This window comes from Schistocerca nitens, chromosome 10 (assembly GCF_023898315.1).
Source record: "Schistocerca nitens isolate TAMUIC-IGC-003100 chromosome 10, iqSchNite1.1, whole genome shotgun sequence".
Lineage (NCBI taxonomy): Eukaryota > Metazoa > Arthropoda > Insecta > Orthoptera > Acrididae > Schistocerca > Schistocerca nitens.
Window position 1 is genome coordinate 114,773,679 of NC_064623.1, and position 26,209 is coordinate 114,799,887.

General features: G+C 40.5%; 1 protein-coding gene across 3 annotated transcripts in view; it reads left to right on the forward strand.

Moving 5' to 3' along the window:
* LOC126210435 (ESF1 homolog) overlaps window positions 1–23,840 on the forward strand; it is a 75,385-nt gene extending 51,545 nt beyond the window's left edge. For all 3 annotated transcript variants that reach the window (XM_049939669.1, XM_049939668.1, XM_049939670.1), the window contains exons 8-11: window positions 125–310; window positions 8,058–8,231; window positions 14,767–14,913; window positions 23,649–23,840. In XM_049939669.1, the coding sequence (XP_049795626.1) occupies window positions 125–310; window positions 8,058–8,231; window positions 14,767–14,913; window positions 23,649–23,750 (609 nt within the window). In that variant the 3' untranslated portion in view covers window positions 23,751–23,840. The remainder of the gene's footprint in view (window positions 1–124; window positions 311–8,057; window positions 8,232–14,766; window positions 14,914–23,648) is intronic.
* The last annotated feature ends 2,369 nt before the right edge of the window (window positions 23,841–26,209 follow it).

The following is a 26,209-nucleotide window of genomic DNA, read 5'->3' on the forward strand; positions in this document are numbered from 1 at the left end:
ACTAGAAGTCTAGTGCAGATGGAGTAGTTTCTGTGCTTGAATAAATAATATAGTAATGATATAAAGACAATGGGATGAATCGTAGTAATTGTAAATTAATGCTCTTATGTTTTCTACATTTCAGGAGGAGAATGGAGAAGCTGTACCTTTCAGTGATGATGAAATTCCCTCAGATATAGACATGAGTGATCCGTATTTTAAGGAGGAACTGAAGGATACAGTGCCAAATGAAAATAAGAAAAAGAAAAGGAAACGGCAAGACCGTGGTGATGATAATGATAACGACGATGAAGAAGAAAAACGAAGAAAGGTAGTTATATCATATTCACATCTTGCATTACTTGTTAAATTTTTCGTTATTTAGTCCTTTCCCTGAGACATTGTCTGTATGGAGTCGAAGTAAGGAGGAAAAGCAGTGCTTTGAGAAAAATATTTTGAGTGAATGGGTTTCTGCCAGTGAATCATTGTCTTCTAGAACGTAGGGTGTTCCTTTGACTCTTGATTTTATTATTTTAATGCACTGGACTACGCACTGTCTTTAGAAAGCTATTAGTGTAAACCTAAATTGGTATGAATTACAGGCATGTAACTTGAGTAGTACATGAGTTGTTGGAGGTCAAAGTGGACAATTACTATTGGTCGTGTCAGCCCATAAGTACTCAACAGTTACACGAAAAAACTGTAGCAGCATGCTTATAAATATATTTATTTTTCTATGTCTTTGTTCATATCCGATATATACTATTCATGAAGAAATTGGTCAAATATTTACTGTGTTTTAGAAAGCACAGAGACATTTGGCTACTGGCCTGCTTTTTTTCCTATTCCTTTGATATAAGTGTACTTGATTTGTTTATGGATTCAATAATATGTGTTAGAATGTGTTTATGGTCCGGCTGAAGGAATATTAATTTAACTTCAAGTTATACAAATATAAATCCAGTATTTTGAATGTGTTTCAATATGTTTGTGAGTGTGTGTTGGCTTGGAGAAATGGCGGGAGCACTCTAGCCAATCACAGCACTCGTTAATGGGGAGACTATGGAAGTGAGGGAGGAGCATCGGGTGGCGCTTGACACAGGAGAGTACTGAACAGGACGGCACGGCGATCAGGTCGCACAGGACACGGGGGAGTGCTGGACGGGAAGCAGCGACGTACGATCGCAGGAAAGACTTGGAGAGTGGAGCAGTTTGCGTGTGGTTGCAGGAGATAGAAATATTTCGTAGTGCCAACTTGTGCACTTGTAATATTTTTGTGGCTTCTGCTGTGAAGAAGTAGTATGTGTTTAGAAGTGAATATCTTAGGAGCTATGTTGTTGTTCATAACTAATTACGTGAAGTAGGAATCTATGGTTTCCCTGTTATTCAACTTATATTTTATTTAATTGCTGGACCATCGACATCAATAAGAGTTTTACAGTAATAAATGGCATTCTTAAACGTACTTCTGCTATCATACTCATCATTTGAAGTTGTTAAAAATAGTACCTGCAGATTTTATTTAATTGCAATCTTTCATTGATAACTCTCTCTGTTGCATTCAAAATTTGCAATTGCCGAGTGATAGGAATCTTCGACCATTCGATTCATGTGTATATTCATGTTGTATACTGTAGACTCAACAGTATTTGGCCTGTAATGCGGCAACTACATATCCCAGGCCCTAGACAACGAAACCAGCCAAAACTTTTAATATTTCAACTCTGAATCTGAGGCTACGTAGTTGAGGGCCACCACATCACCACTCCTTCTCCCCCTCCTCTTTTTTTTAACAAAGCCCGCACACTGCTCCTCTAACAATACGATGATCCTGGTGGGTGTTTGTGTTGTGTTGATGTCCAGAACCTCGTCTACAGGTGTGAGAATTTTCATTTGATCACTGATGCCAGCATTGTTGCACAACTGATGTAGCACGTCGACCTTGTGTGCCAATTCTCCGAAAGGACCAACCCACCATTCGGAAGGTCACAATTTGATGCCTTTCAAACTCGCTCAGTTGGCTGTAGGAAGCGTGAGTGCATCTCCCATGGCATGCTTGCCACTTTCTTCACATGTTTGCATCACATTCAGCCTTCTGGCTGTGAGCATTCGCTGTTAAAGGGTGTGAAACCATTATCAGTACATCTATTCCCAAGGTTGCTTATGCCATTATTGACTCAAAATTGACGTTGTTTTCCAGGTGTATCCCCCCGCCAGCAGGGTACAAGTTCTGTCAAAAATTCTGGAACATTGATGATTTCACTTCAGTGGTGTGTTGGATCGAAATGCGGTTGGCGGCCCTGCAAATGCCTGTGTTTAATGTGTTACTGCTGGAAGTTTCATTGTTGTATGTCTGTTAGTTATTTTCATTGAGTAGAATGTTGTGTCTCACAGTTAGCGAATTTTGAGATGGCAGAGTTAGAGGAGCAACACGTCTGCATTAAATTTTGCGTGAAACTCAAAGAAACCTTTGCAAAGACATACCAAATGATGCAGGAAACCTATGGTGGTGAGTGCTTAAGCTGTACTCGATGTTATGAATGTTTCACATTGTTTATAAGTGGCTGGACGGAAGTTAAAGATGACCTTCACTCAGGACATCCTTTGACACCTATCAACGACACTAATGTCAGGAATGTCAACAAAATTGTGCATGCAAATTTGACTGTCCAAGAGACTGGAGAAGAATGTAACATTTCAGTTGGATCATGTCATGAAATCCTGACACAGCATCTTGGAATGCATCGTGTTACTGCCAAGTTTGTCCCACGGATCATGAGTCAAGACCAGAAAGACCTTCACGTTGCGATCTGTTAAGAGTTTTTGGATCACGCAAATGAGAATGAGATGTTCCTAAAATAATTGTCACTGGTGATGAGAAGTGGGTCTACCGTTATCATGTTGAGACCAGGGTTCAATCTTCACAATGGATCGGGAAAGGTTCTCCAAGACCAAGAAAGCTCGTCAGGTCAGGCCAAATGTCAAAGCTGTACTGATAGCTTTCTTTGACTTTGAAGGATTAGTTTATCATGAATTTGTGGCACAGGGATAGATTGTTAATCAGTGGTACTATCAGGACATATTGTGATGCTTGCGAGAAAATGTGAGAAGGAAATGGCCTGAAATGTGGTGAGACATTCCATGGCTCTTGCTTCACAATAATGCACCCACACATTCTTTCCTGTTGGTGCGTGACTGTTGCTCAAAACCTGAAATCATTGTGCTGCCTCATCCTCCATACCCTCCAGATCTGACTCCTGTGGACTTCTTTTTATTTCCAAATTTGAAAAGTCCATTGAAAGGATGCACATTTGGAATGATAGATGAGATAAAAGAAAATTCGCAGACGGCACTTCACACGATCTAGCAAGAGGCGTACCAAGTCTGCTTTTAGAAGTGGAAATGATGTTGGGAGTGGTGTATCAGTTGTGGAGGAAAGTATTTCGAAGGAGATCATGCACGACAACTAAAAGGTAAGCATAGAAAAATTTTGTGGACAAAGTTCCAGAATTTTTTGAAGAGACGTTGTATTTCCCTTTCATATTAGAAGTGCTGTAATGTCATCCTTCTTTTTCATTTTAAATGATTTTTATAGGTAGGTTCTTTTAAGGATTCTATGTAGAGAACAAGATATTATTCAAAGATTAATTATCTTTGTTTGTAGAAAAAAAATTTGTACTTATTAAGCCGGAGATGACACTCATTCATTGATGATATACTCGAAGTTAGACAGTATCTGTGAGCAATGTTTGCCTTTAATATATTTAACATTTTTCACTCCAAAGAATTCCAATAATTTCCATTTCAGTAATGTGATTTATTTAATACTTTTTAGACAAAAATCCTGAATTCTGTAATATTCTTTCTTCAATAAAACTTCTCTCATCATAGTTTATTTACTGCATGATTGGGTATTCTCTGACTGTGCAATACAAATGATAAAGTACAAACAGACTGTGACTGCCATCAACTGTATCTCAATGTTCACTTGGTACTAACGGTACTTAATTACATGGTTTAGTCACAGTGTTTTTTAAATTTGATTTATTACTATTATCATAATAAAGCACAACAAGGCTGTGTATAGTATGGATCACATATCCTTTTGGTTGTGGGAAATGAAGGGAAGCAAGAAAGAGTGCACGGCACTTGTAGTGAGAGACAGGGGAAGGGTGAAAAATGGTGGTACAAACAAGTGGGTACAAGATGAAGAGCAAAAGGATGGATTAGTAAAAGTTATTCTTGTGTGTGATGCAGACTGTGGAGGTGCATGGACTACTTTACAACTTCCTAAGTGAACTAGGCATGTACGACTGTTGCACGAAGGTGTGAGGGAGTGCACAGAATGGCGCAGAATCAGTGTGCACCTTATTTATGTGCACAGATAACCTTCTGCAGGCACCAGAATCTCTCCAATTTCAGTTGGGGAGACACGTTTATTGTTATTAATGATCTGGGAGAGAATATTAACAGTAACATCATATTTTTTGCAGATGATAATGTTATCTGTAATGAAGTACTATCTGGGGGGGGGGGGGAACTGCACAAATATCCATGAAGATCTTGTTAAGCTTTCAAAGTGGTGCAAATATTGAAAACATACTTTAAATGTTCAGAGATGTAAAATTGTACCCTTATCTAAATGTAGAAAAGTAGTGTCCTAAAAGTAGTATCCTATGACTAGAATCTCTGTGAGTCACTATTAGAATCGCTCAACTTGCAGAAATTCGTGGTTGTAAACACTTGTAGTGATGTAAAATGGAGTGATTAAATGGTCTCAGTTGTAGGTGAGGCAGGTGGCAGACTTCAGTTCATTGGCAATGTACTGGGCCATGCAATCAGTCTAGAAAGGTTACAAGACACTTACATGATAGATCATAGAATATATCTCAAGTGTGTGGGCCTCAAACCCTGTGGGACTAACAGTGGATGTTGAATGTTTATACTGAGAGAGGTACTGCTGCTCACTCTTTACCTATTTAAACTGCCATAAGAGTTGAGGATTTGTGCAAGTTAAGTGCTGGGCACTGTTCCTGATCTTCCTCTTTGTTAAATTTTTGGCCTCCCGTTGATGTTCACCCTCTCTTTGAGAAAGAGTTCTGTATGGAAATACAGGGCAGTGCAGTGATCAGCACACTGTGCTCGCATTCAGAAGGATGACAGTTCAAATCTGTATCTGGCCATTCACATTTAGGCTTTCTGTGATTTTCCTAAATTGTTCCAGGCAAATGCTGGTATGGCCTGGCTGACTTCTTTCCCAATCTTTGAAACATTCCGAGCTCATGCTCTGTCTCTTACGACCTGGATGTTTACAGGACATTAAACCCTGTCTTCCATCCTTTTCATCTTTGAACGTATGCAAAGCAGGGTGACACAAATGGTCACAGGTTTGTTTGAATCAGAGGAGAACATCACTGAAATGCTGAAAAACTTGAATTGGCAGTGGCAGACATGTGAAGAAAGAAGGCAATTATCCCACAAAGGCCTGTGTACAAAGTTCCGGGAACCAATAGTAAGTGAAGAATTGAGAGATATTCTTAAGCCTCTACATATTGTTCTTGTAGGGATGTCAGAAACGATATTAAACTAACAACAGGACACACAGAGGCATTTAAGCAGTGCTTCTCCACTGCACTCCATATACAATATTGGAATGGGAAGAGACCTTAAGAATGTGTGGCACCACACTTTGAATATTTATTATGAACTGCTCTTTCCTCATGCAGTATTTACGCTGTTCTGTAGCCATCATTTCCAACAATCAGAGTGTAGCTTTGTCGACATTGTGATTGCCTCTCTGGGTCCATTCAGTTGAAGAGTTGCAGTGTAACATATTTAAGTACTTACAGAAGTCAGTTGGACTTGTAGTTTAGTTTTCTGCTATTTCACTATCTCCCATTTTCCATATTTTTAAACAGATTATCTATTGAGAACTGAAAACTGGTAATGATACAATTTGTGTGACACGAGGGAAAAAAATTCAATTAAAGAATTCCATTACAAGATGGTCACTATTATACCTTTTGGCAAGATGCCTGGTGTACCTACTAGACAGCATTATTGTTTAGTTGTCTTCGCCTTTTAGACATTTAAGTCCTTAAAGTAAATGCTACTAGTTTCTGCCCCTAGATTCGTACGAAAACCTTCATTTACTTTATCAACCCACGTATTACTAAAAGCAATATTGCAGAACTATGGAAGAATGCAAATGAACAAATGGTTCAAAACCAGCATGAACACTTCATAGACATCTGAAATGCTGCGAAAATGACTGAAAAGTGGTACACAATGATAATCAACACATTACGCAAAAATGATGACTGATCCGACATAATTTTCAGGGGATGTCTTTACTTGATTTCAAGTATTAGAAATTCTCTAGAATTATATAGATAAGAGTTCAGGAACAATTTGACCTAGAATGTGGAGGGTACTGAGGAGGATTTTGACATGGAGGAACATGAAGCATGAAAGAGTCCAAAACAAGCATTATGTCATCACTTCTGTTGACTTCAAAAAAGTGTACGACAGTGTCCATCACGAGTCATTACTGAAAATCCTTAAAGTATCAGGTCTACTCTAAAAACTCATAAACCTCATTGAAATCTTCCTCGACAATATTGGGTCAAAGGCTACATTTGGAGGTGAACCTGAAGTTGGATTACTCTTTAACTGCACACTGGAGAAAGTTATGTGAGAGTAAAATCAGAAATGCCAACCACACATCAACAGTGGAAAAAAATAGCAAAGCAATTGCTTAGCATTTGTAGATGATACGTCACTACTAGCAAATAATGTGGGAGAGGCTGAACATTAAGTTGAAGCACTTGATAAATAGCAGCGAAAGTTGGTTCGCAAATTTCATTTCAGGAAAATGTGAATGACGCTATCCTTCAAGGTTGAAATACCAGCTGTTCAACTAAACAGTAACAAACAAATTAAGATTGTGGAAAAGGACAAATATCTAGCTGAATTGTAAACTGGAACTCACATGATAAAGTGTCAATAGAAAGCAGAACAACTAAATAGAAACAGGCACAACATAGCACCTGGCCAGCATACAAGAAGAAATCTCTGACAATGAGTGCCAACTTCAAACAGTACTACTCCATTGTTAAACATTAAGTAAAATACACATGCAAAATACTATTCAAGTTGAACATGAATCAACAACAGATAAACTAAGGAAGGCAAACAACCAATCTTTGAGGGGAAGAAGGGGGGGAGGGAGGGGGCAGCAAATCGATGGACAATAGCGGTTGCTGCCTAATGGAAGAAAGTGTGTCAGTAACAGATATGAAGACTAGGCTAGTGAAACAACTATTAAACTACTTTTGGAAAAGTATAACCAAGAATAACTGGTTCAAGAGGTCCAGGATGATTTTAAAGGTTTAAGTATAACACTTCAGGAAACTGACAACAGGGAAGAAAAGACTAGTCTGTGGAATGGAGACATGAGACTTAAATTAAAATCATTTAAATGAAAACAATACACCATAACTGACAAAGAAAGGGCAGCTGGGCCATGACGAATGAAAAAGTTTTGGGAGGAAAATAGGAAGCTGAAAAGCCAAATATCTACTTTGGGGACTTAGAGTATATTATTGCTCCATGTGCTCAGATGTGAGCATTAACTAGAAGAGAAAACTGGGAATATTTCAACACATTGCACTATTTATCATGTAACTGACTATGACAGTTGGTAGTGTTTGGAGCTATAAAAATGTTCACTTTTGAAATGCTAGTGATACCAACTCTGCTCACATTATCATTGGGAAATGTTTATGCCCACTGGTAACAACAACAAAATTTCCTAAAAATGCAATAAACTGAAAACCCCAAATAAAAAGACTGTGAAATATTGTAAAGGGCAATGACAAGAGCTTGGAGATGGAATCTCTCTCTCTCTCTCTCTCTCTCTCTCTCTCTCTCTCTGTGTGTGTGTGTGTGTGTGTGTGTGTGTGTGTGTGTGTGTGTGTGCGCGCGCACATGTGTGCGTGCGTGTTGGGAGGTGGGTTAGTGATGCACATGCGCAGTGCTTGTGAAAAATATGTAACGACAAGTATTATATTGTCTAGGCTGAATTGGAGCTTCTAATGCTGGAAGATGGTGGTCAGGAGAGCAAGAAGCATTTCAGTTTAAAATCTATTCAAGAAGCGGAATCTGGCAGCAAAAAGAAGAGAAAGAAGAAGAAACTAGGAAAGAAAGCCAAGAAAGAGGAACAACTTGCCATTACAGAGGATGATTTCCAGGTAAATTTGTATTAAACACAATTTTGCATGTAGCTTTTCAGCAAGATGATCAGTTGACAAATGCCAACACTTGAACAGGTGGTGGAATAAGTGTAAAGGTAGAGTGCTTATTAATGTTGTTCTAATTGAGAAATTAAAGCTATTGGTTGAAAATTTGGAATTTAAGATTTGAGTGAACAATTATTGTAATTTGCAAATAAAAATAATCAATTTTTAAAAATACACATAATTGAATAGATAAAAAATCTACTCATCAAGCGGCGGCAGAACGCACATAGAAAAGGTATTAGAGTTGCAAGCTTTTGGAGGCAGTGGCTCCCTCTTCTGGCAGAAGGGTTGAAGGGGCAGGAAGAGGAGTAGAATTTTGAAAATACACCCAGAACCTGGGTCAGGGGAGAATTACCAGACACGACGAGGAGGGAAGATTGATTGTTGGGGACTGGACCAGATGAGATTTGAAAACCTGAGAGCTTAAAGGTAGAAGATTGGACAGTATGGGAGACAGATATTACTGCTAAATAGTTGATTTAATAAGAGCGTAAAACTAAGTACTTTGTATGTGATAGAGGTGGGAGGAGGACAGCGAAAAATAGACAGGTCAGAAAATGAAAGATGTAGAAAACTAAAAGGGAGTGAGGAAATGAATAGTACTGTGAAGAAATGCTGAGACTGAAGAAATTAATGTAAATTAAGTCCAGATGGGTGGCAAAAACCAAGTACGTGTGGTAGTGCCAGTTCCCATCTGCGGAGTTCTGACAAACTGGTGTCTGGGTGAAGAATCCAATGCCACATGTGGAGAAACAGGCACTGAGTCACGACTGTCATTTTGTTGAGCATGCTCTGAAACAGTATATTAGGTGTTACCAGTATGTAACCTCTGTCTATGCCTATTCATCCTAACTGATAACTTGGTGATAGTCACGCCCATATAAAAGGCCGAACAACTTTTACACGACAGATGGTAATGACATTTGTCGTTTCACATGTGTCCCTCCCTCTGATAGCATACGTTTTGCCAGCTACAGCTCTTGTGTAAGTTGTGGTAGGAGGGTGAATAGGGCAAGTCTTGCAGTGGAGATGGTCATAGGGGTAGGAGCCATAGTGTAGGGAGACAGGTACAGAAGGAGCATAGGATCTGAAAAGGATACTTGAGAGGGCGATTAGAAGCTATTCTAGGCATGGAGGGCAAAATCTTGGACACAATGGACCTCACCTATATGAGAGGGAATGCCTGACATGGAAAGGGCTATATGTATCAAAATGTAAGTACTGTTGTTTGTTCATAGGTTTAATATGAACCTTTGGTCAGGACGAGATCAGTATCAAGGAAAGGCATTGGATTTGGTATAGGACTACGTGAAATTTAATTGTGGAAATATATGTAGAGATTCCAGGAATCTCAACAGGTCAGACTCACCAAGAGTCCATATGGCTAAGATGTCTTCAATGTATCTAAAGCAAACCAGGGTCCGAAGACTTACGGATCGCAGAAAAGCCCCTCCATGTGACCCATGGTAAGGTTGGCATAGGAAGAAGCCATCCTGGTTCCCATGGCTGTACCCCCGATCTGTTTGTATGTCTGCCCTTCTTAGCTGAAGTAGTTGTTGATAAGTATAAAGTTGATTAAGGTCAGGATGGATGTCGTAGGTTTGGGAGCTGACTGAGGAAATGCTCAGCTGCAGACAGACAATGAATATGAGGGGTGGGTGGGGGGTGAGGGGGGGGGGGGCTATTCACCCTTCTCCCACCACCTATACCAGCCCTGTAAATGACAAAATGTTAAATATCAAATGGAGAGCCACCTGTGAAATGACACACATCATATACCAGCTGTAATGTAAACATTGTTTGGCCTTTTACATCAGCATGACTACCACCAAGTTATCAGGATGAGTGGGCATAGGCAGAGGGTGTATACCGGCATCACCCAATATCCTGTTGCAGAGAACTCCATTTGTGGGAACTGGCACTACAACATGTCCTTGATTCTCACCACCCACGTGGCCTTAATTTACATTAATTTCTTCAGTCTCAGCATCTCATCACAGGAACTATTCCTTTCTTCGTTCCCCTTCAGTTTTCTATATCCTTCATTTTCTGACCTGTCTATTTTTCACTGTCCCTGTCCCAGCTTTATCACATACAATGCACTTAGCTTTTTGTTCTTTTTAACTCTTGCATGAAGTTTTAGCAGTAATCTCTGTCTTGCATATTATCATATCTTCCACCTTAAGCTCTCAGGTTTTCAGATCTTGTCCGATGCAGTCACCAGCAGTCAGTCTTTCCTTCTCATCCCGTCTGGTAAGTCTCCCTTGGCCCGTTGTTTTGGGAAACTTTTCGAACTCTACCCCTTTTCCTAAACCTCACCAGTCTTTTTTCCTTCACCCCTCTTCCTTCCTCTTCAACACTTCTTCCTGAAGAAGGAGCCACTGGCTTTGAAAGCTTGCAAACTGTAATACCTTTTCTATATGTATTCTCCTGCCACTGCTTGGTGGGGAGTAGATTTTTTATCTATTCAATTACAATTACTGTAACTGCATTTTTAGGCTTTGTCAGGTTGTAGCACATTGATTGTATTTCTTTGCTGTCAGACTGTCAAACCCCAGTTAATGCTCTTAATAGTGTCCTTCTTGAAATATTTGAACAATTACAATTGAGTTTTTAAGTTTCTGTTGACTATTTACAGTAAGGCGCTAAGCCACATTATGTAAGTTATTAGACTAGCACATTTTCTCTGTTTTGGCTCCCTAGTTCAGAACTGATAGAAATCTGGAAACTGCACAGACTGCATAATAGCTTACCTCAGCTATTGTGCAGTATTGTTTAAATTTCCACAAGCTAAGATTGTGTGGCGATTGAAATACAAACCCAGGACCTCGCTTTCCGACAGGTACGGTTACTGACCCTCACATCTTCATTTTTGCTGCTATCTCATCTTCTACTTTCCGAGCTTCACAGAAGTCTTCCTGCACACTTCACAGGACTAGCCCTCCTGGATAAGGATACTGCAGAGAAATGTCAAAAGGCTGATGTACGGGTGGTCTCGAGCTGGCCTGTTACGTGAATGACTGTACTCTACAGGTACTGCACTTCGGGCAGGGGCAGCCGAACGGCTGACACGTGTGCGGGACGTATGCAGTATGGCCGTCTGGTGGGTAGCCTATACTACCTGCTCCTGCTCACATGTGCAGCTAGGGGTGGGCAAGGGCATGGGCACAGGTGCCCTCATTCCAGGGGCTACATTCGAATAGCCTGTTCTGAGGGGATTGCCTACAGAAGTACTAGTATTGCCAAATATGTCAGAGACCTTCTGTTAAGTTTGGAAAGTGACAGTGGCTACATGGCAGAACTTAAACTGCGAGGGTGGCTTGTGGGTCATACCTAGATTGCTCTGTCGGTGAGAGCTTCATTTGCAGAAGTGTGGTTCTGTGTAAGAGTTCAAATTCGGCACACAGTTTCAGTCTGTTGGACAGATACTGAGTCTTTCTACATCTACATCTACATCCATACTCCGCAAGCCATCTGACGGTGTGTGGCGGAGGGTACCTTGAGTACCTCTATCAGTTCTCCCTTCTATTCCAGTCTCGTATTGTTCGTGGAAAGAAGGATTGTCGGTATGCCTGTGTGTGGGCTCTAATCTCTATGATTTTATCTTCATGGTCTCTTCGCAAGATGTACGTAGGAGGGAGCAATATACTGCTTGACTCCTCGGTGAAGATATGTTCTTGAAACTTCAACAAAAGCCCGTACTGAGCTACTGAGCGTCTCTCCTGCAGAGTCTTCCACTGGAGCTTATCTATCATCTCCGTAGCGCTTTCGCGATTACTAAATGATCCTGTAACGAAGCGCGCTGCTCTCCGTTGGATCTTCTCTATCTCTTCTATCAACCCTATTTGGTACGGATCCCACACTGCTGAGCAGCACTCAAGCAGTGGGCGAACAAGCGTACTGTAACGTACTTCCTTTGTTTTCGGATTGCATTTCCTTAGGATTCTTGCAACGAATCTCAGTCTGGCATCTGCTTTACTGACGATCAACTTTATGATCATTCCATTTTAAATCACTCCTAATGCGTACTCCCAGATAATTTATGGAATTAACTGCTTCCACTTGCTGACCTGCTATACTTTAGCTAAATGATATAGGATCTTTCTTTCTGTGTATTCGCATCACATTACACTTGTCTACATTGAGATTCTATTGCCATTCCCTGCACCATGCGTCAATTCGCTGCAGATCCTCCTACATTTCAGTACAAATTTCCATTGTTACAACCTCTCGATATACCACAGCATCATCTGCAAAAAGCCTCAGTGAACTTCCAATGTCATCCACAAGGTCATTTATGTATATTGTGAATAGCAACAGTCCTACGACACTCCCCTGCGGCACACCTGAAATCACTCTTACTTCGGAAGACTTCTCTCCATTGAGAATGACATGCTGCGTTCTGTTATCTAGGAACTCTTCAATCCAATCACACAATTGGTCTGATAGTCCATACGCTCTTACTTTGTTCATTTCTTTTATTTTTTTGTTCTGTATATGAATTGTACTAGACACAATTTCACATACAGTTACATGAAACACTTAAACATTTGAAGAGTGAAAATGGAAAACATTCTATGTGGCAAATCTGATATTTGTCAGGGGAGGGGGGGACCCTATATGTCTCTGTTTGAACATAATTGATTTGGGCCCAAAAAGTAAGAAGGTATTCTGATACTACAGAATTGTGCTGCTTACTGCGTCACTGCGAAAAATAAATACTATATTAAAAACATTCTAAGTGCCATTCAGGAAACTGATGGTTCTACATTGTCGATAATCAATTTTTTACAAATTGATTCTTGCAATGGACAAAACAGCAACCAGCAACTGTTAATAATGCTATTTATTTACATGAACAGTGCTGTTACCAGTTATGAACTGATAGATGCATCTCAAAATGGCTGGTCACATCTATATGACAGTTGTTGGTGGTTATTGTCTACTCTAGTTATTGGCTGCTCTTTTTTTCCCCGAACAACTAGTGTAAACAACAACAAATGTAATATAAATGTGAACAGCCATCTAAACATGAACCTGTTGGTTCATAACTGGTAAAGCATTTTTGCAAGTAGCCGCAGTCACAAAAATGTAAGTTTTTGACGTAATGGCAGGGAGACAGTATTTGTTTCAAATGCCATTAATACTGAGGCACTATGTTATATTTATGATAATACAAGTACAGGATTGTAATTAGTAAAACTGTAATCAACAAAAAACCTCTTCTCATATCGTTTAAATTTTGAATCTCCAAAGGGGAGCACACGTTGGCACAGAGATGATGCGCCATCTACTAATGCCCATTTGAAAGACTTTTTCCATGGTTTGGCACCAATATCAAATCTAGAGACATGCAACAGAGTAGTGGGAATACAGTAGCACTGAAAATGCCCTCTTTGAAGTTGTGGCACTTAGATCATTTTCCATTTCCTAATGTTCTGCAAGCCACCCTATGGTGCATGGTGAAGGGTACCCCATACCACTACTTGTCATTTTCTTTCCTATTCTACTCGCAAATAGAGCAAGGGAAAAATGACTGTCTGTATACCTCCGTATGAGTCTTAATTCCTCGTATCTTATCTTTGTAGTCCTTAACGCATAATGTATGTTGGTGGCAGTAGAATAGTTTGGCATTCAGCTTCAAATGCCTCTTCTGTAAATTTTCTCAGTAGTGTTTCTCGAAAAGAACATCGCCTTCTCTCTGTGGATTGCCATTTGAGTTCCCGAAGCATCTCCGTAACACTTATGTGTTGTTCGGAACTACTGGTAACAAATCTAGCAGTCCGCCTCTGCATTGCTTCAATGTCTGTCTCTCTTTAATCTGACCTGGTACAGATCCCAAACACTCGAGCAGTACTTAAGAATATCTCGCACTAGCATCCTATATGTGGTCTCTTTCCTAAAATTGTACCAGTAAACCCAAGGCGACCATTAGCCTTCCCTACCACAGTTCTCACATGCCTGTTCTACCTCATATCGCTTTGTAACATTATGCCCAGATATTTAAATGATTTAACTGTGTCAGGCAGGACACTAATAATACTATATCCGAACTTTACAGGTTTGATCTTCCTACTCATACACATTAACTTACATTTTTCCATATTTAGAGCTAGCTGCCATTCATCACACCAACTGGAAATTTTGTCCCGGTCGTCTTGTATCTTCCTACGATCACTCAACTTTGACACCTTAATGTACACCATAGTATCATCAGGAAACAACTGCAGATTGTTATGCATGTTTGAAACTGTAATGGGAAAACTTCTCGGACAGAAATGTTTCCATAACAACAAACATTATTTAAAAAAATATGAAACAGAAAATTCCTTTCATAAAGTTTTATATAGAATAGTTTGTTACTACAGATGTAGCTGCCTTAATTTTAATATTGCACGGGAAGCTCTAACAGGGATTAGGAACTGGAGATAAGCTCTCCCCCCTTCCCTCCTCATATCATTTCTCAGTTGGTATGTCTATTTTCCAGGTGAATGTAAATGATGAGAGGTTTTCTGCTCTGTTCTCATCCCACCACTACAATATCGACCCAACAGATCCTCATTACAAACAAACGAAAGGCATGGAAGCTCTGCGAAAAGCAAAACTGGAAAGGAGGCATCAAGAGGATGATGAGGTAAGTAATTTGTTTTCTGATATCATAGTACTAGCACATATATTGGCAAACAATATAGTACTATAAACAAAAGAAGAGCTAGATAAGTACACCCGTCAGGTTTGGCTGCAGATAACATTGTGTAACAGTTACATAAGAGATTAATAAGGCCTGAGAGAGCACAGAAACAATAATACTTATTGAAGTAAAATGTCACATGCAAGTAAAATGAACTTCAGATTATATGTTACCCTGCAAAGCAAACTGAAGGCAAGGCCATGGTGGCGTATTCATGCCAGAGAAACTGGGAGAGCAAGTATTTAAAAGCATACACTTTTTTCAAGTGTATTCTATTACATGCTGTGTATCTGTACTTCAGTGCCCTGCATAGCGCAACAATTAAACAGTGCCAACCACTTGTGTTTGACATTACTCCATGCACACTATCGCAGTGGCATGTGGGGAGAGCGGTAGTGGTGGGGGTTATGGGCAGGTGCTGTAAGGGAAATGCGGAGTGGTGGAGCGAAAGTGCCACTCTAAACTGAAGCCTACCCTCACATTTTTTGTAAATATTAAGTGGAGCAACTCCACACACACACACTTGCATGGTGACCATTCAAAAAGATCTATCACCTGTGCTTTGATTAATATCTAAAAAGAATTTTGCCGAAATGGCAGCGATTTAATTTCGCTTTGCATGTTAACCATTTGTAACTTTCAGAGAAGCATCATGAATGGTGAATTTTGAGCAAAACCTACCATTTCTCTTGTTGCCATTTTAAAACTTGCTTCTTTTTTTTTTTTTTTTGCCAGAACACAGTGGAGTTTACACAGTGTTGCCTCTCTAATATGTTGTACAGATGCAGTTGCGAGGGAATTTGAGAAAGTGTTTTATTACATTTATTAAATGAGGAACTGAGGGAAAAAGCACATCCTCTGTACAAAATAAACCTGCAATGTCTTCACTTATGTGTTACAAAACCCATAGCATTTCTCGTATCACCAACTATTAATGGCCCCTAAAAATTACGTTTTTTTGTCAAAAAAGTCTGTAGTTAGTGAACTAACATGGTAGATAATGAAATTTTGCATAATAACCATATGGTAAAATACTCTCCTCTTTGTGTGCTATCATTTGCCATTTATACTCTGCAACATATTATGTAATTTGCACCAAATGCAAAATCTTGTTGGCCCCTTTTCATTGCAAACTTTTTTAATTTTGCACAGTGTGTTACTTCTATGTAAATGTCACAATAACTATGACCATTAATGAAATGATGGGCAAATAGGCATGAACCTGACACATAAAGCTATAAGTAATGCAAAAATGAGTTTTTTTACTGAGTAGTTTGTGTAAAATCATTTGAGAAAGATTGCATGGCGTGCACTTCGATTCTGTCATTGCCAACGGGACAAAAGGTGGCAAACACTGTCAGACTCCCCTTCCAAACAAACGAATGAACTCACCCAGCAGTTTGGCCAAAAATTGGCCATTGTGCATTGGGTACCTTGTCCTGCACAAACTCTAATATGTGTGACCCCATGTTTCAGCTGGGCAAACCACTATCTGCTTTAAGTGTGAAGTTCAATTTTTTTTATACAGTCTCTCTCTCTCTCTCTTCTTTTTTTAGTGTCGTCACATTCTCAGGTGATGACTCTTTTATTGACACTGTTTCTACAAAATCCCATTGACATGATAGTTTTCCTCAGCTTTTCTGTTATCCATAAAATCCAGCTTTGTGTGCGAAAAGTTGTGATGTTTTGTCAAGGCTGGTATTCCTTGGTATTGTTCATTCTTTTTGTTGTTGCAGTCTTTAGTCCGAAAACTGGTTCGATGCAGCTCTCCACACTAATGTATCCTGAACCAGCCTCTTCATCTCTGCATGATTACTGCAGTCCACATCCCTTTGAACTTACTTACTCCATTCATTCTTCGGTCTGCCTCTACAATTTTAAGGGATAAATTGTTTTCTCGGGATGAAACAAGATGGAGAGTAAAATCATGAGGGAAGGTAGTTCACTAGATTGCGGTCATACAGTTCTGTCCTTCATAAGTTTGGAAACTGAAGACTGAGCAGGTGATTGCACACACTATCTATCCCACTACAGGATGTTTCATCAACATGAATCAGGTGCAGTGAAGAGGCATGCCTGAGGGGTGTTTAGTTTAAACGAAGTGCATTAACACTACATGGGATACAGATATGACTTACTAATAATGCTAATGCGAGAGATGCTTATGAGCAGAACCTGTATAAATCTCTGCACACTGTTCTTACTAGTGGGGAAACCGATTCTTAGTCATCCTATTTGGCAGCTGTAGTGTTCTTCCAGTAAAGGTGACTTCTGCCATTGTAAACACTGCTCGCTTTTTATTTTGCATACTGACTATACCTCCTCAGCATTTTCTGTCTATTTGTCTTATGCGAGTGGACAAAATAACATCGCAGGGCTAATGTTTATACAGTGGAGCTATTTTCAGTTTATTAAATGAGTACTTATTTGCAGTTGTTAAGTGAGCTATTGTGTAAAAACGCTCGACAACTGGAGCTGTCAACCACACTGAAAATCCTGTACCAAGTGTAACACGCTATCAGTATGTATTTGACAGTGTGTTTTATTGTCCCCACTATCACTGGCTGGAATACTTTTTACTGCATGAGGAATATCAGATTCCTCATCCCAGCTTTGTGTCTCCTAACTTCTGAAGAGGTTAAAAGTTTGCTTCTGCAACAGACAGTGGTCACCTAACTATTGTGGAACTTCATGTATTTCAGCATAAATCAGGAAATGCATTATAGGCAGATTACTGTTCTACACTTGAACATGATCAGTCCCATTCCATCAGACATATTCACACCCATTCTGCAGATGTGTGCTTAGTGTCTCCACTCAGTGCAGCCCACTCTAAGAGTGCAAGCAGTTCCTGAATGGAACAGATTTATTCAGTCCATCATCAGTAACACAATTAATGGCCTGGAACGGCATTAAATTTCTGGTCACTCGTTAATTCACCACCGAGTGACAGCACAATTACAACGCTTTGCAATATAATGTCAAAAACAGTTGCAAGCTACCACATTTGCCAGTCCATTCCCTTTTCCACAAACACTAGGAAGATCACTGGCAACATCACATATATTTCCCTCTTCACAGCCGTTGTTTACAGGAACATATTTTACTTAACAACTGCAACTACTGCAAATAAGTACTAGCTTAATAAAATGAAAATAACACCACTGTATAAACATGTACTTCGTGAAGTTCTAAGGTGGTATAGTTTGTCTGTAAACTGAAAACGGAGCAGCACTTATGGTATAAAAGTTTCCTTTTCTGGAAGAACACTATGGCTGTCCTACAGGATGACTAAGAATCAGTTTCCTCTTTCTCAGAGTAGAGCAGTGTGCAAGGATTCAAGTAGATCCTGTTCATATGCATTGCTTGCATTAATATTTTAGCAGCTCATATCTGTTTCCACGTAATGTTAATGCACTTTATTTTCCACAAACAACCCCTGGGCAGTTCTTCATACAGTGTGCTGCAGAGGGTCGGTTTAACTTAGTGAACCACCCTGTTGTTGCTTTTTGTGGTGTAGTAGTGCAGACAGAATTTCCAGTCACGTGGTCGACCTTCAGATTGCAGACCTATAAAGGAGGGAATTACATGACCACAATCCGGGAACCTACACTTGCCTCACATTGCTACCATCCACTCCCGCCCATCTCCACCCTCTTACACCCCGAGAAAACAATTTATCACTCAACACGCCTCTACTGCGCTTAGACGTGGTACATACATTTAATGTCCATTCACAATCCACTTTTAACAGTAAACATTAATTTTGAACCTTTAAAGTGCTGCTTTTAATAATCTTTGATTTTTCCGTTCCTCGCAACATGCAAACTATTGGTCCTATAGAAAATATGAATACCAGTCTTAGAAAATATGAATACCAGTCTTTTTTTTATAGTAAATTCAGTGTATTTTAATTTTGTGCTGTGAAACATTGTTGCTAGAAGCTGTAGTTTTCAAGAATAACTTAAAAAATGATTTTAAATATGTTGTTTATTGCAGGGGTCAGTGTGCACATACCATTTGCTCACTGTGTCTGTCAGTCAACCTGACTTCGTAATTCTTTAATAACAACATATGTCGAAGAATATTAGCAACTCTGATGCTACATGTTGACCTGTTCAGTCTTTCAACGCTCTTAGCAGCTAACTAGTCACACTCACTAGGTTATCCGGCTAAGGCCATAAATTTAAGAGAATTTTGTGAACTGTTCCACCCATACTGATCGGGTCATATCACCGTCGCCTCTTCCGAAGAAATAATTTATCCTAGCAGGCTCTTGTTTAATATGACTAGTGGGCAGTAATTGCATAACTGTGATAGATAAATGTGCTCATAATCTGAAGCAGTAATGTAATTTTCACAACTCAGCATATAGTTGTTGTTGTCCACTGCTGAAACAACCAGTGATATTAGCATGCGCAACCAATCAGTGATGGGTGCAACTAGTAACTCAGATCTCCGAGCTAACATTATGTCAATGTCAAAAAATTACAACTTTTCACTTTTGAAAATTCTAGATAACTTAAAGAGCATGTAATAGCCTTATAAGATTGATTGTTAATTTTAATACTGCCTCCAAAACCCAAAGTAACTTTTTTGTAAAGCCCCCGTTGGCAAGTTTGTAAACCTCCATTGCTACGCTGCGGAGGCCGAATTGCCACAGTTGCGGTAGGCCGAGTTTGAGAGGTCGTGAAACGGCTTCTGGTGCAGGAAACTGCTAAGACGATTTCTCCCTGCCACTATTAGACAGCTGTGCCCCAGGGTCAGGTAACAGGATAGGAGAACAAAGGTTGTATAATACTCGGACAAATTAGTAACAAAGTAACACAAATGAGTTAAAAAGGTTTACTTATCTTTGTGGTATGTTGAATGATTAAGTCTGCAACACTGCATATAACATAATATGTAAAAAAAAGGCCACAATGGATAAGGGCAAATAATTGTACATAAACTTCACATTACCAAGGAAATGCAATTTACAACAAAGGTCTGTCCACTTCTAAGAGTTCACTGAGCGATGTTCCCCGTCTGAGTCACACCCGGATGACTGTCTGTAACCGAGTGGGCGAGAGCTGCTCTTCTATCTTCCGAGTAGGCTTCCTTCTGTTGTCGTCTGATTGTTGGTGAATTGTACCCGGCCACAATCGAGCGAGGCGAAGTCGATATCTCCATCCGCAGTACTGCCCGCACATATACAGACACAAGCAGACTTATGTAAAGGCCAAGTAGAAGTGGCCTTTACATATGTCTGCTTGTGTCTGTATATGTGCGGATGGATATGTGTGTGTGTGCAAGTTTATACCTGTCCCCTTTTCCCCCTAAGGTAAGTCTTTCCGCTCCCGGGATTGGAATGACTCCTTACCCTCTCCCTTAAAACCCACATCCTTTCATCTTTCCCTCTCCTTCCCTCTTTCCTGATGAAGCAACCGTGGGTTGCAAAAGCTTGAATTTTGTGTGTGTGTTTGTGTTTGTTAGTGTCTCTATCAACATATCAATGCTTTCGTTTGGTAAGTTACATCACCTTTTCATATATATATATAATCTCCAATACAGTATATTTTTAATGTTAATGCATAGTACTGCCCCCATTGGTGAGGATGGGATTGCCGAGCTCAGCTGCTGCACATGTGGAGAGATAAATCATCTAGTGATGTTACGTGTTCAGCATTCATAATCCAAATTTGGGGTGTTTCCCAACATTTGCAGCCACACATGTATTCTGTTCAATTACTTGTCTCAATTTGTGAGGTGATTCTACAGGTGAAAATAAACCAAAAAGGTCCTACGAATATGTGTCCGATTTTCAGTCATTACAGACTGGAGCTGGTTGAAGACTACACAATCCGTTTACGATTATGAAGACAAATGTGAATGTTAGTTACCAAAATGCTGCATTAGTGCTGTAGTGGATAGAATAATGGTGAGACAGATGATTGAGCCATTCTACATGACACATTCAAAAAATTCCACACCATCTCACAGCACTCGACAGTATATCGGAAGGTATGTCGTGTTTCGCATCGAATGTCGTCTCGGCAGGTTTTAATGCGGGCAACGGCGTCATTGGTGATGCGAGCGACAGGTTAATACGTGTATCCACCTGTGTAGCTTGCACGTCCCCCTTCGAGCAGCCCCAGGGTCGTGTTCCAGATTAACACAGTGTTCGAAAAACCCAGGGAAGTACCCTGTCACAGGGGGTTCATCGATCAGGGAAGCATCTCTGGTATTCTGTCATAGCCACACGGGCACTGCCATTACACGAGCAACGTGTCTGCATATTCTATATGGGTGAACATAGCAGCATGTTGGTATTCGTGGATACAATGGGCTTATTCAATTAAATGAATGACACACACGAGACCTCACAACAGTACACTGTTCCGACCGACGATTGCACACTGGGTACGCTTGCATCGGTGCAACATCACAGTGCTGCCATCTATTGGAGAACCCTCACACCTCTTGTAGGATGCCTCACCGTTATTCTGTCCACCACAGTGCCTGTGCAGCATTTCGGAAAGTGATATTCACACTTGTCTTCATATTCATTAATGGATGTGTGTAGTCTTCAACATGCTCCAGTTCCTTAACAATAAAAAATAGGATGCATGTTCATAGGACTTTTTTGGTTTATTTTCACATGTAGAATCACCTTACAAATTATGTGACATTCCTCCTGAACACTGTGTGTGTGTGTGTGTGTGTGTGTGTGTGTGTGTTCACCGCCTTTTTTAGTCTGTTCAGCAGCTAATTTTTACTCAACATCTGGCAGATTTTAAAATTTTAAAACAAAGTTAGCCACATTTTGGCATAGCACAGATGTATTCACAATTAGGTGATGGCTTGCTGTACTCTCGGTTCACTTGGCTTTGACAGCACTAAGTTAGTGTACGAAATGGACATTTATGGATATGTGCTGTACGATATTTTAAAATTTTAATGTGTGCCGCACTGTAATATACTGTTGAATTTAACTGCAGAACAATAACTGTTTAGCAGCTTTGTGGTTAATTACATACACAGCCTGACAAAAAGTGATGTCAGTGTAAGTTCGTACACATACATACTGTCAAGGGTGTGTAAATGATTTGCAGCTACAATTCTCAGGGACAGGTAGGAAAGTCATCATGGAGCATTAGTGTTGGTTGTGTTTAGTGTTGTTACCGGACTCAGTACGGTATGTAAGGGGTGTAAACGGTGTCAGATATCGAGTTATATCTGCGAAAGGCGGGGAGGAGTCGCGTACTCATGTGAGACAGTACATTGCCTCCTGATGGAGTCTGAAAGAGGTGTCACAGTGGATCTCCACTTTGCCGGCTGGTCGAATCTTGCAATATTCATATTTATAGGATATTTGGATGTGACAGTGGCCCAATATTGGACTGCACGGGTAAGTTAGGGCAGGCGAGGTTCCAGTCGAGCGCATTTGACCGCCCCAGGGTAGGAGTGCCGCACTGTAGACCGAGTGCTATCTGAGAATGAGTAGAGCACTCCGTGCAATGAGCTGTGTCAACCTGCACCACTGGTCGGAGTCTGGTAGCAGCCGGACTAAGGAGTTACTACCCCACACGTAGGCTGCTGTTAACACCACAGCACGAATGGCCACATTTGGGTGGTGCCGTAACCGGGAAGAGTGGATTGCACTCGGGGACAAATCACCATTCTGGGCAACATCTCACGACAATCGTTGCTGATCTGGGGAGAGATTCTGTTCTTCCAGTATTTTGGAAAGGCACAGTGATGCTGAACCTGGTGTCTTGCTGAGAGGAAGCCGTCAGGTACGATTTCAGGTCTCGGCTGGTAGTGACCGAGGGAACTCGTGGCAGCACAACTGTACATCATCTGGCTTCAAGTGCTACCTCCCGTCTGACAGTATTGTGCTGCCATTTTCCACAGGACTGCCGTGCTGCCACTTTCCGCAGGACGGTTCTCGTCGTGGGTGGCAGGTGTCTCTACGAACTGTCTGTGTGACGTTAAGGTACTCCTGTGGCCAGTGAGAGCCCCAGATATGTCCACAATAGGTCACATGTGGGACCAGCTTGGGTGCCAATTCTGTCCCAGCAATACTATCTGAGGTATTGTTGTGGGCCAGTTTACATCAGGAGAGGATACCGCAGCTGTAGGACACCTTTCGCAACTGAATCAGTGCATGCATCTAGACCAGAATGGGTGCAAAATTGTATTAGTGAGAGGGCTCGTATTGCCAAGTTCTGGATAGGACTCAATTATTTAATTACTGAAATAACATCACATACCATCTTAATCCTTGAAGTTCAGTATTGTTTCGTCTACCTCTTCTGGGTGACCCACTTTTTTTTTTTTTTTTTTTTTTTTTTTTTTTTTGATTGGGCAGTGTATAAAAATGCCCAGCATTATTCATTTTTACTAAAAATTGTTCTTCTGAAGTAATTTTTTTCGCAATGTCTAAAATTAAAATTATAGCCTATGAGACTTGTGCATTACATATAATGATGAAAGTAGAAAATTGATATCAGTTTGAGAGTCCTCCCATGTACAGACTGAACACTTGTTGATGTTTGTACTATATTATCAAGGTGGCCAGTATTACCTTCTTAGGAATATATTCTTCTGTTCTGAATGTCCAACTTAATTACTTTTTTGTACACCTAATTGTGTGCGATACATAGCATGTTTAATGTGCACGTTTTGAATTTCAGGAGGAGGTTAAGTTACGTCAAAGTAATACCGATCAGAAGGACACGATGTTATCACAGCTTGTCAAATCTGTCAAGATGAAGACACGTGGTCTTGTGAAATGACCCCGTTGAGAAGTTATCAAAAATTGTATTTATTTATCACCGAATTCTCCTTGTAATAAAACTGTTAAATATAATTTGTTTTTATTTATATTGTACTGATGTAATAATTTTTTGTGCTGCCTGTTATCCAGTGTCCTCATAAAGTATACATGCCACTGAGTGTAAGAGTGCCAGGAGCATAATATAATCAGTTAAAAGCATTATATGGTTTGAAATTCCTAACTTGTATCTTTATCAAGATTATTCAAAATTTTCTCAACTTGATAAACATGCAGTTTATTTTTAAATTGGCCAGTAGTGGTTCTGAAGTGGTAAGAGGTAAAAGTTGCCATTGCCCTGAAGGTGGGTATGAACGCTACAGTGATTTCTGGGCGTGGTCCTGTTGGATGTGGTGTGCCATTGCCTCCCTCCCCCAATTCATACGGACTGAGCGAGCCAGTTGCGTGGGGACCTACAGGTTAACATCAGCTCTTAACCACAGTGCAATTCAGAGGTTTTCACATTGCCCGCAGATGTAAGAAATGGTAAGTGACAGATAAAAATCCTAGGGCTGAATGATGGTTGACCCCATGACGTATAGCTCCATACTGTGGCACCTCACCACTGAGATGCAGAGAGATGCTTCTTGAGCTACGTTGAGCACTGAATAACCTTCTTCAAATAATACAAACCTTTTGTATCACAAATTTTGTGAAACAACAGTATTGGGTATAGGACAGATTGCTGCTCACTGTAAAGATGATGAGTTGAGTTGCAGACAGACACAACAAACGACTGTTACATTTATAAATTCCCAGGTGGAGCTGCCAATGGTGGCGGCTGAGTGTCTGATGTTTGCTTGCTTGTATGAATGTGTGTATGTTTCAATATTGTGAAAAGGAAATTTGCTATTCACCATATAGCCGAGATGTGTCGCAGATAGGCACAACGAAAAGACTGTCACAATATAGCTTTTGGTCAGAAGTAAAAAAACACACACACACACACACACACACACACACACACACACAGACAGAGAGAGAGAGAGAGAGAGAGAGAGAGAGAGATACACACACAGGGTGAGGCAGCTAAGTCATAACACCCCTTGTATCTCTCCAACCGTAATAGATACAAAGATGCCGTTTGGACAGTGCATTGCAGGTACTGGGGCTACTTGAATACATCACAGTTCAGGTTTGTGCTCTTTTTTATTACAGAGATATGAGGCCATCTTTGGTGTTTTTAAATGGAACCTATGTTAAATTTTTGCATAACATGAAGGGCTTAAAAAGACAGTTTCAAATATGTGTATATCACAATATTTAGGCGAATAGTTTTTGAGACACAGTATTGTATTCGTCCTTCGAAGTGGCGTTGTCCAATACGACCTTTCCTTTTGACTACTGAGGAACTTAACAGGGAAGGTGTTGTTTTCCTGCTTCTCGATAATGCCGCAAGGCGATGCACAAGGTAGCTGGAGTGAAGGATATAAATGTGATGCTGGGGTAATGAGACATTGCATTTCTGTCAGTTCCCTGGAGCAGACATGTACACCAATGAAGAAAAGTTAGATATGCTTCTAATGTATGGTGAAAGCAGAACAATTGCTGTTAGAGCAGTAAAGCGATACAGAGAGCTGTATCCTCATCATGAGCATCCTTACACGTATTTGCAAGAAACTGCTTGAATCAGGATCATGGAACGCCATACAGAGGACAAGGCAGGTAACTGCAACTGGCGAGGTACATGAAGAGGGCGTTCTATCGTTGGTGCATAACGACCCTACTATTTTGTTGCGACTTATCGCCTCGGAATGTGTTCTACGCATATTGCACCGGCATAGATTTCACCCGTTTCACCTCTCATTACATCAAGCACTCTCCGGTGTGGATTTTGAATGGCGTCAGGCGTCAGTGCCTGTAAGATGATCCAATGTTTTTTAAACGGATGCTTTTTACTGATGAAGTGACTTTCACCAACCACGGTAATGTGAATTTGTATAATATGCATTACTGGTCAATAGAGAACCCTCATTGGCTTTGACGGGTCCAGCATCAGCAACTGTGGAGTGTTAATGTATGGTGCGGCATAGTAAATGGCAATAACTATGCACAGTTCCTGTGAAACGTTCTGCCCATTTTGCTGGAAGAGGTACCACTAACTACGCGTCAGTGCATGTGGTTCAACATGACGGCTGTCCTGTTCATTCTTCCCATGTGGCTACAGAGCTGTTAAATGAAAAGTTCCCGGATTGTTGGATAGGATGACGTGCTGAAGTGAAGTGGCCATCCCGGTCTCCTGATTTGACCCCTCTTTTTTTTTGGGGGGGGGGGGGGCAATCAAACATAAAGTGTATGATCAAACACCAGCTACGCCAGATGATACGAAGCAACATATCATCGGAGTGTGTGCTGATATCTCACGTGACACCCTCCCAGCCATTCACAAATCATTCGAACGGCAACTACAAATTTGCATTG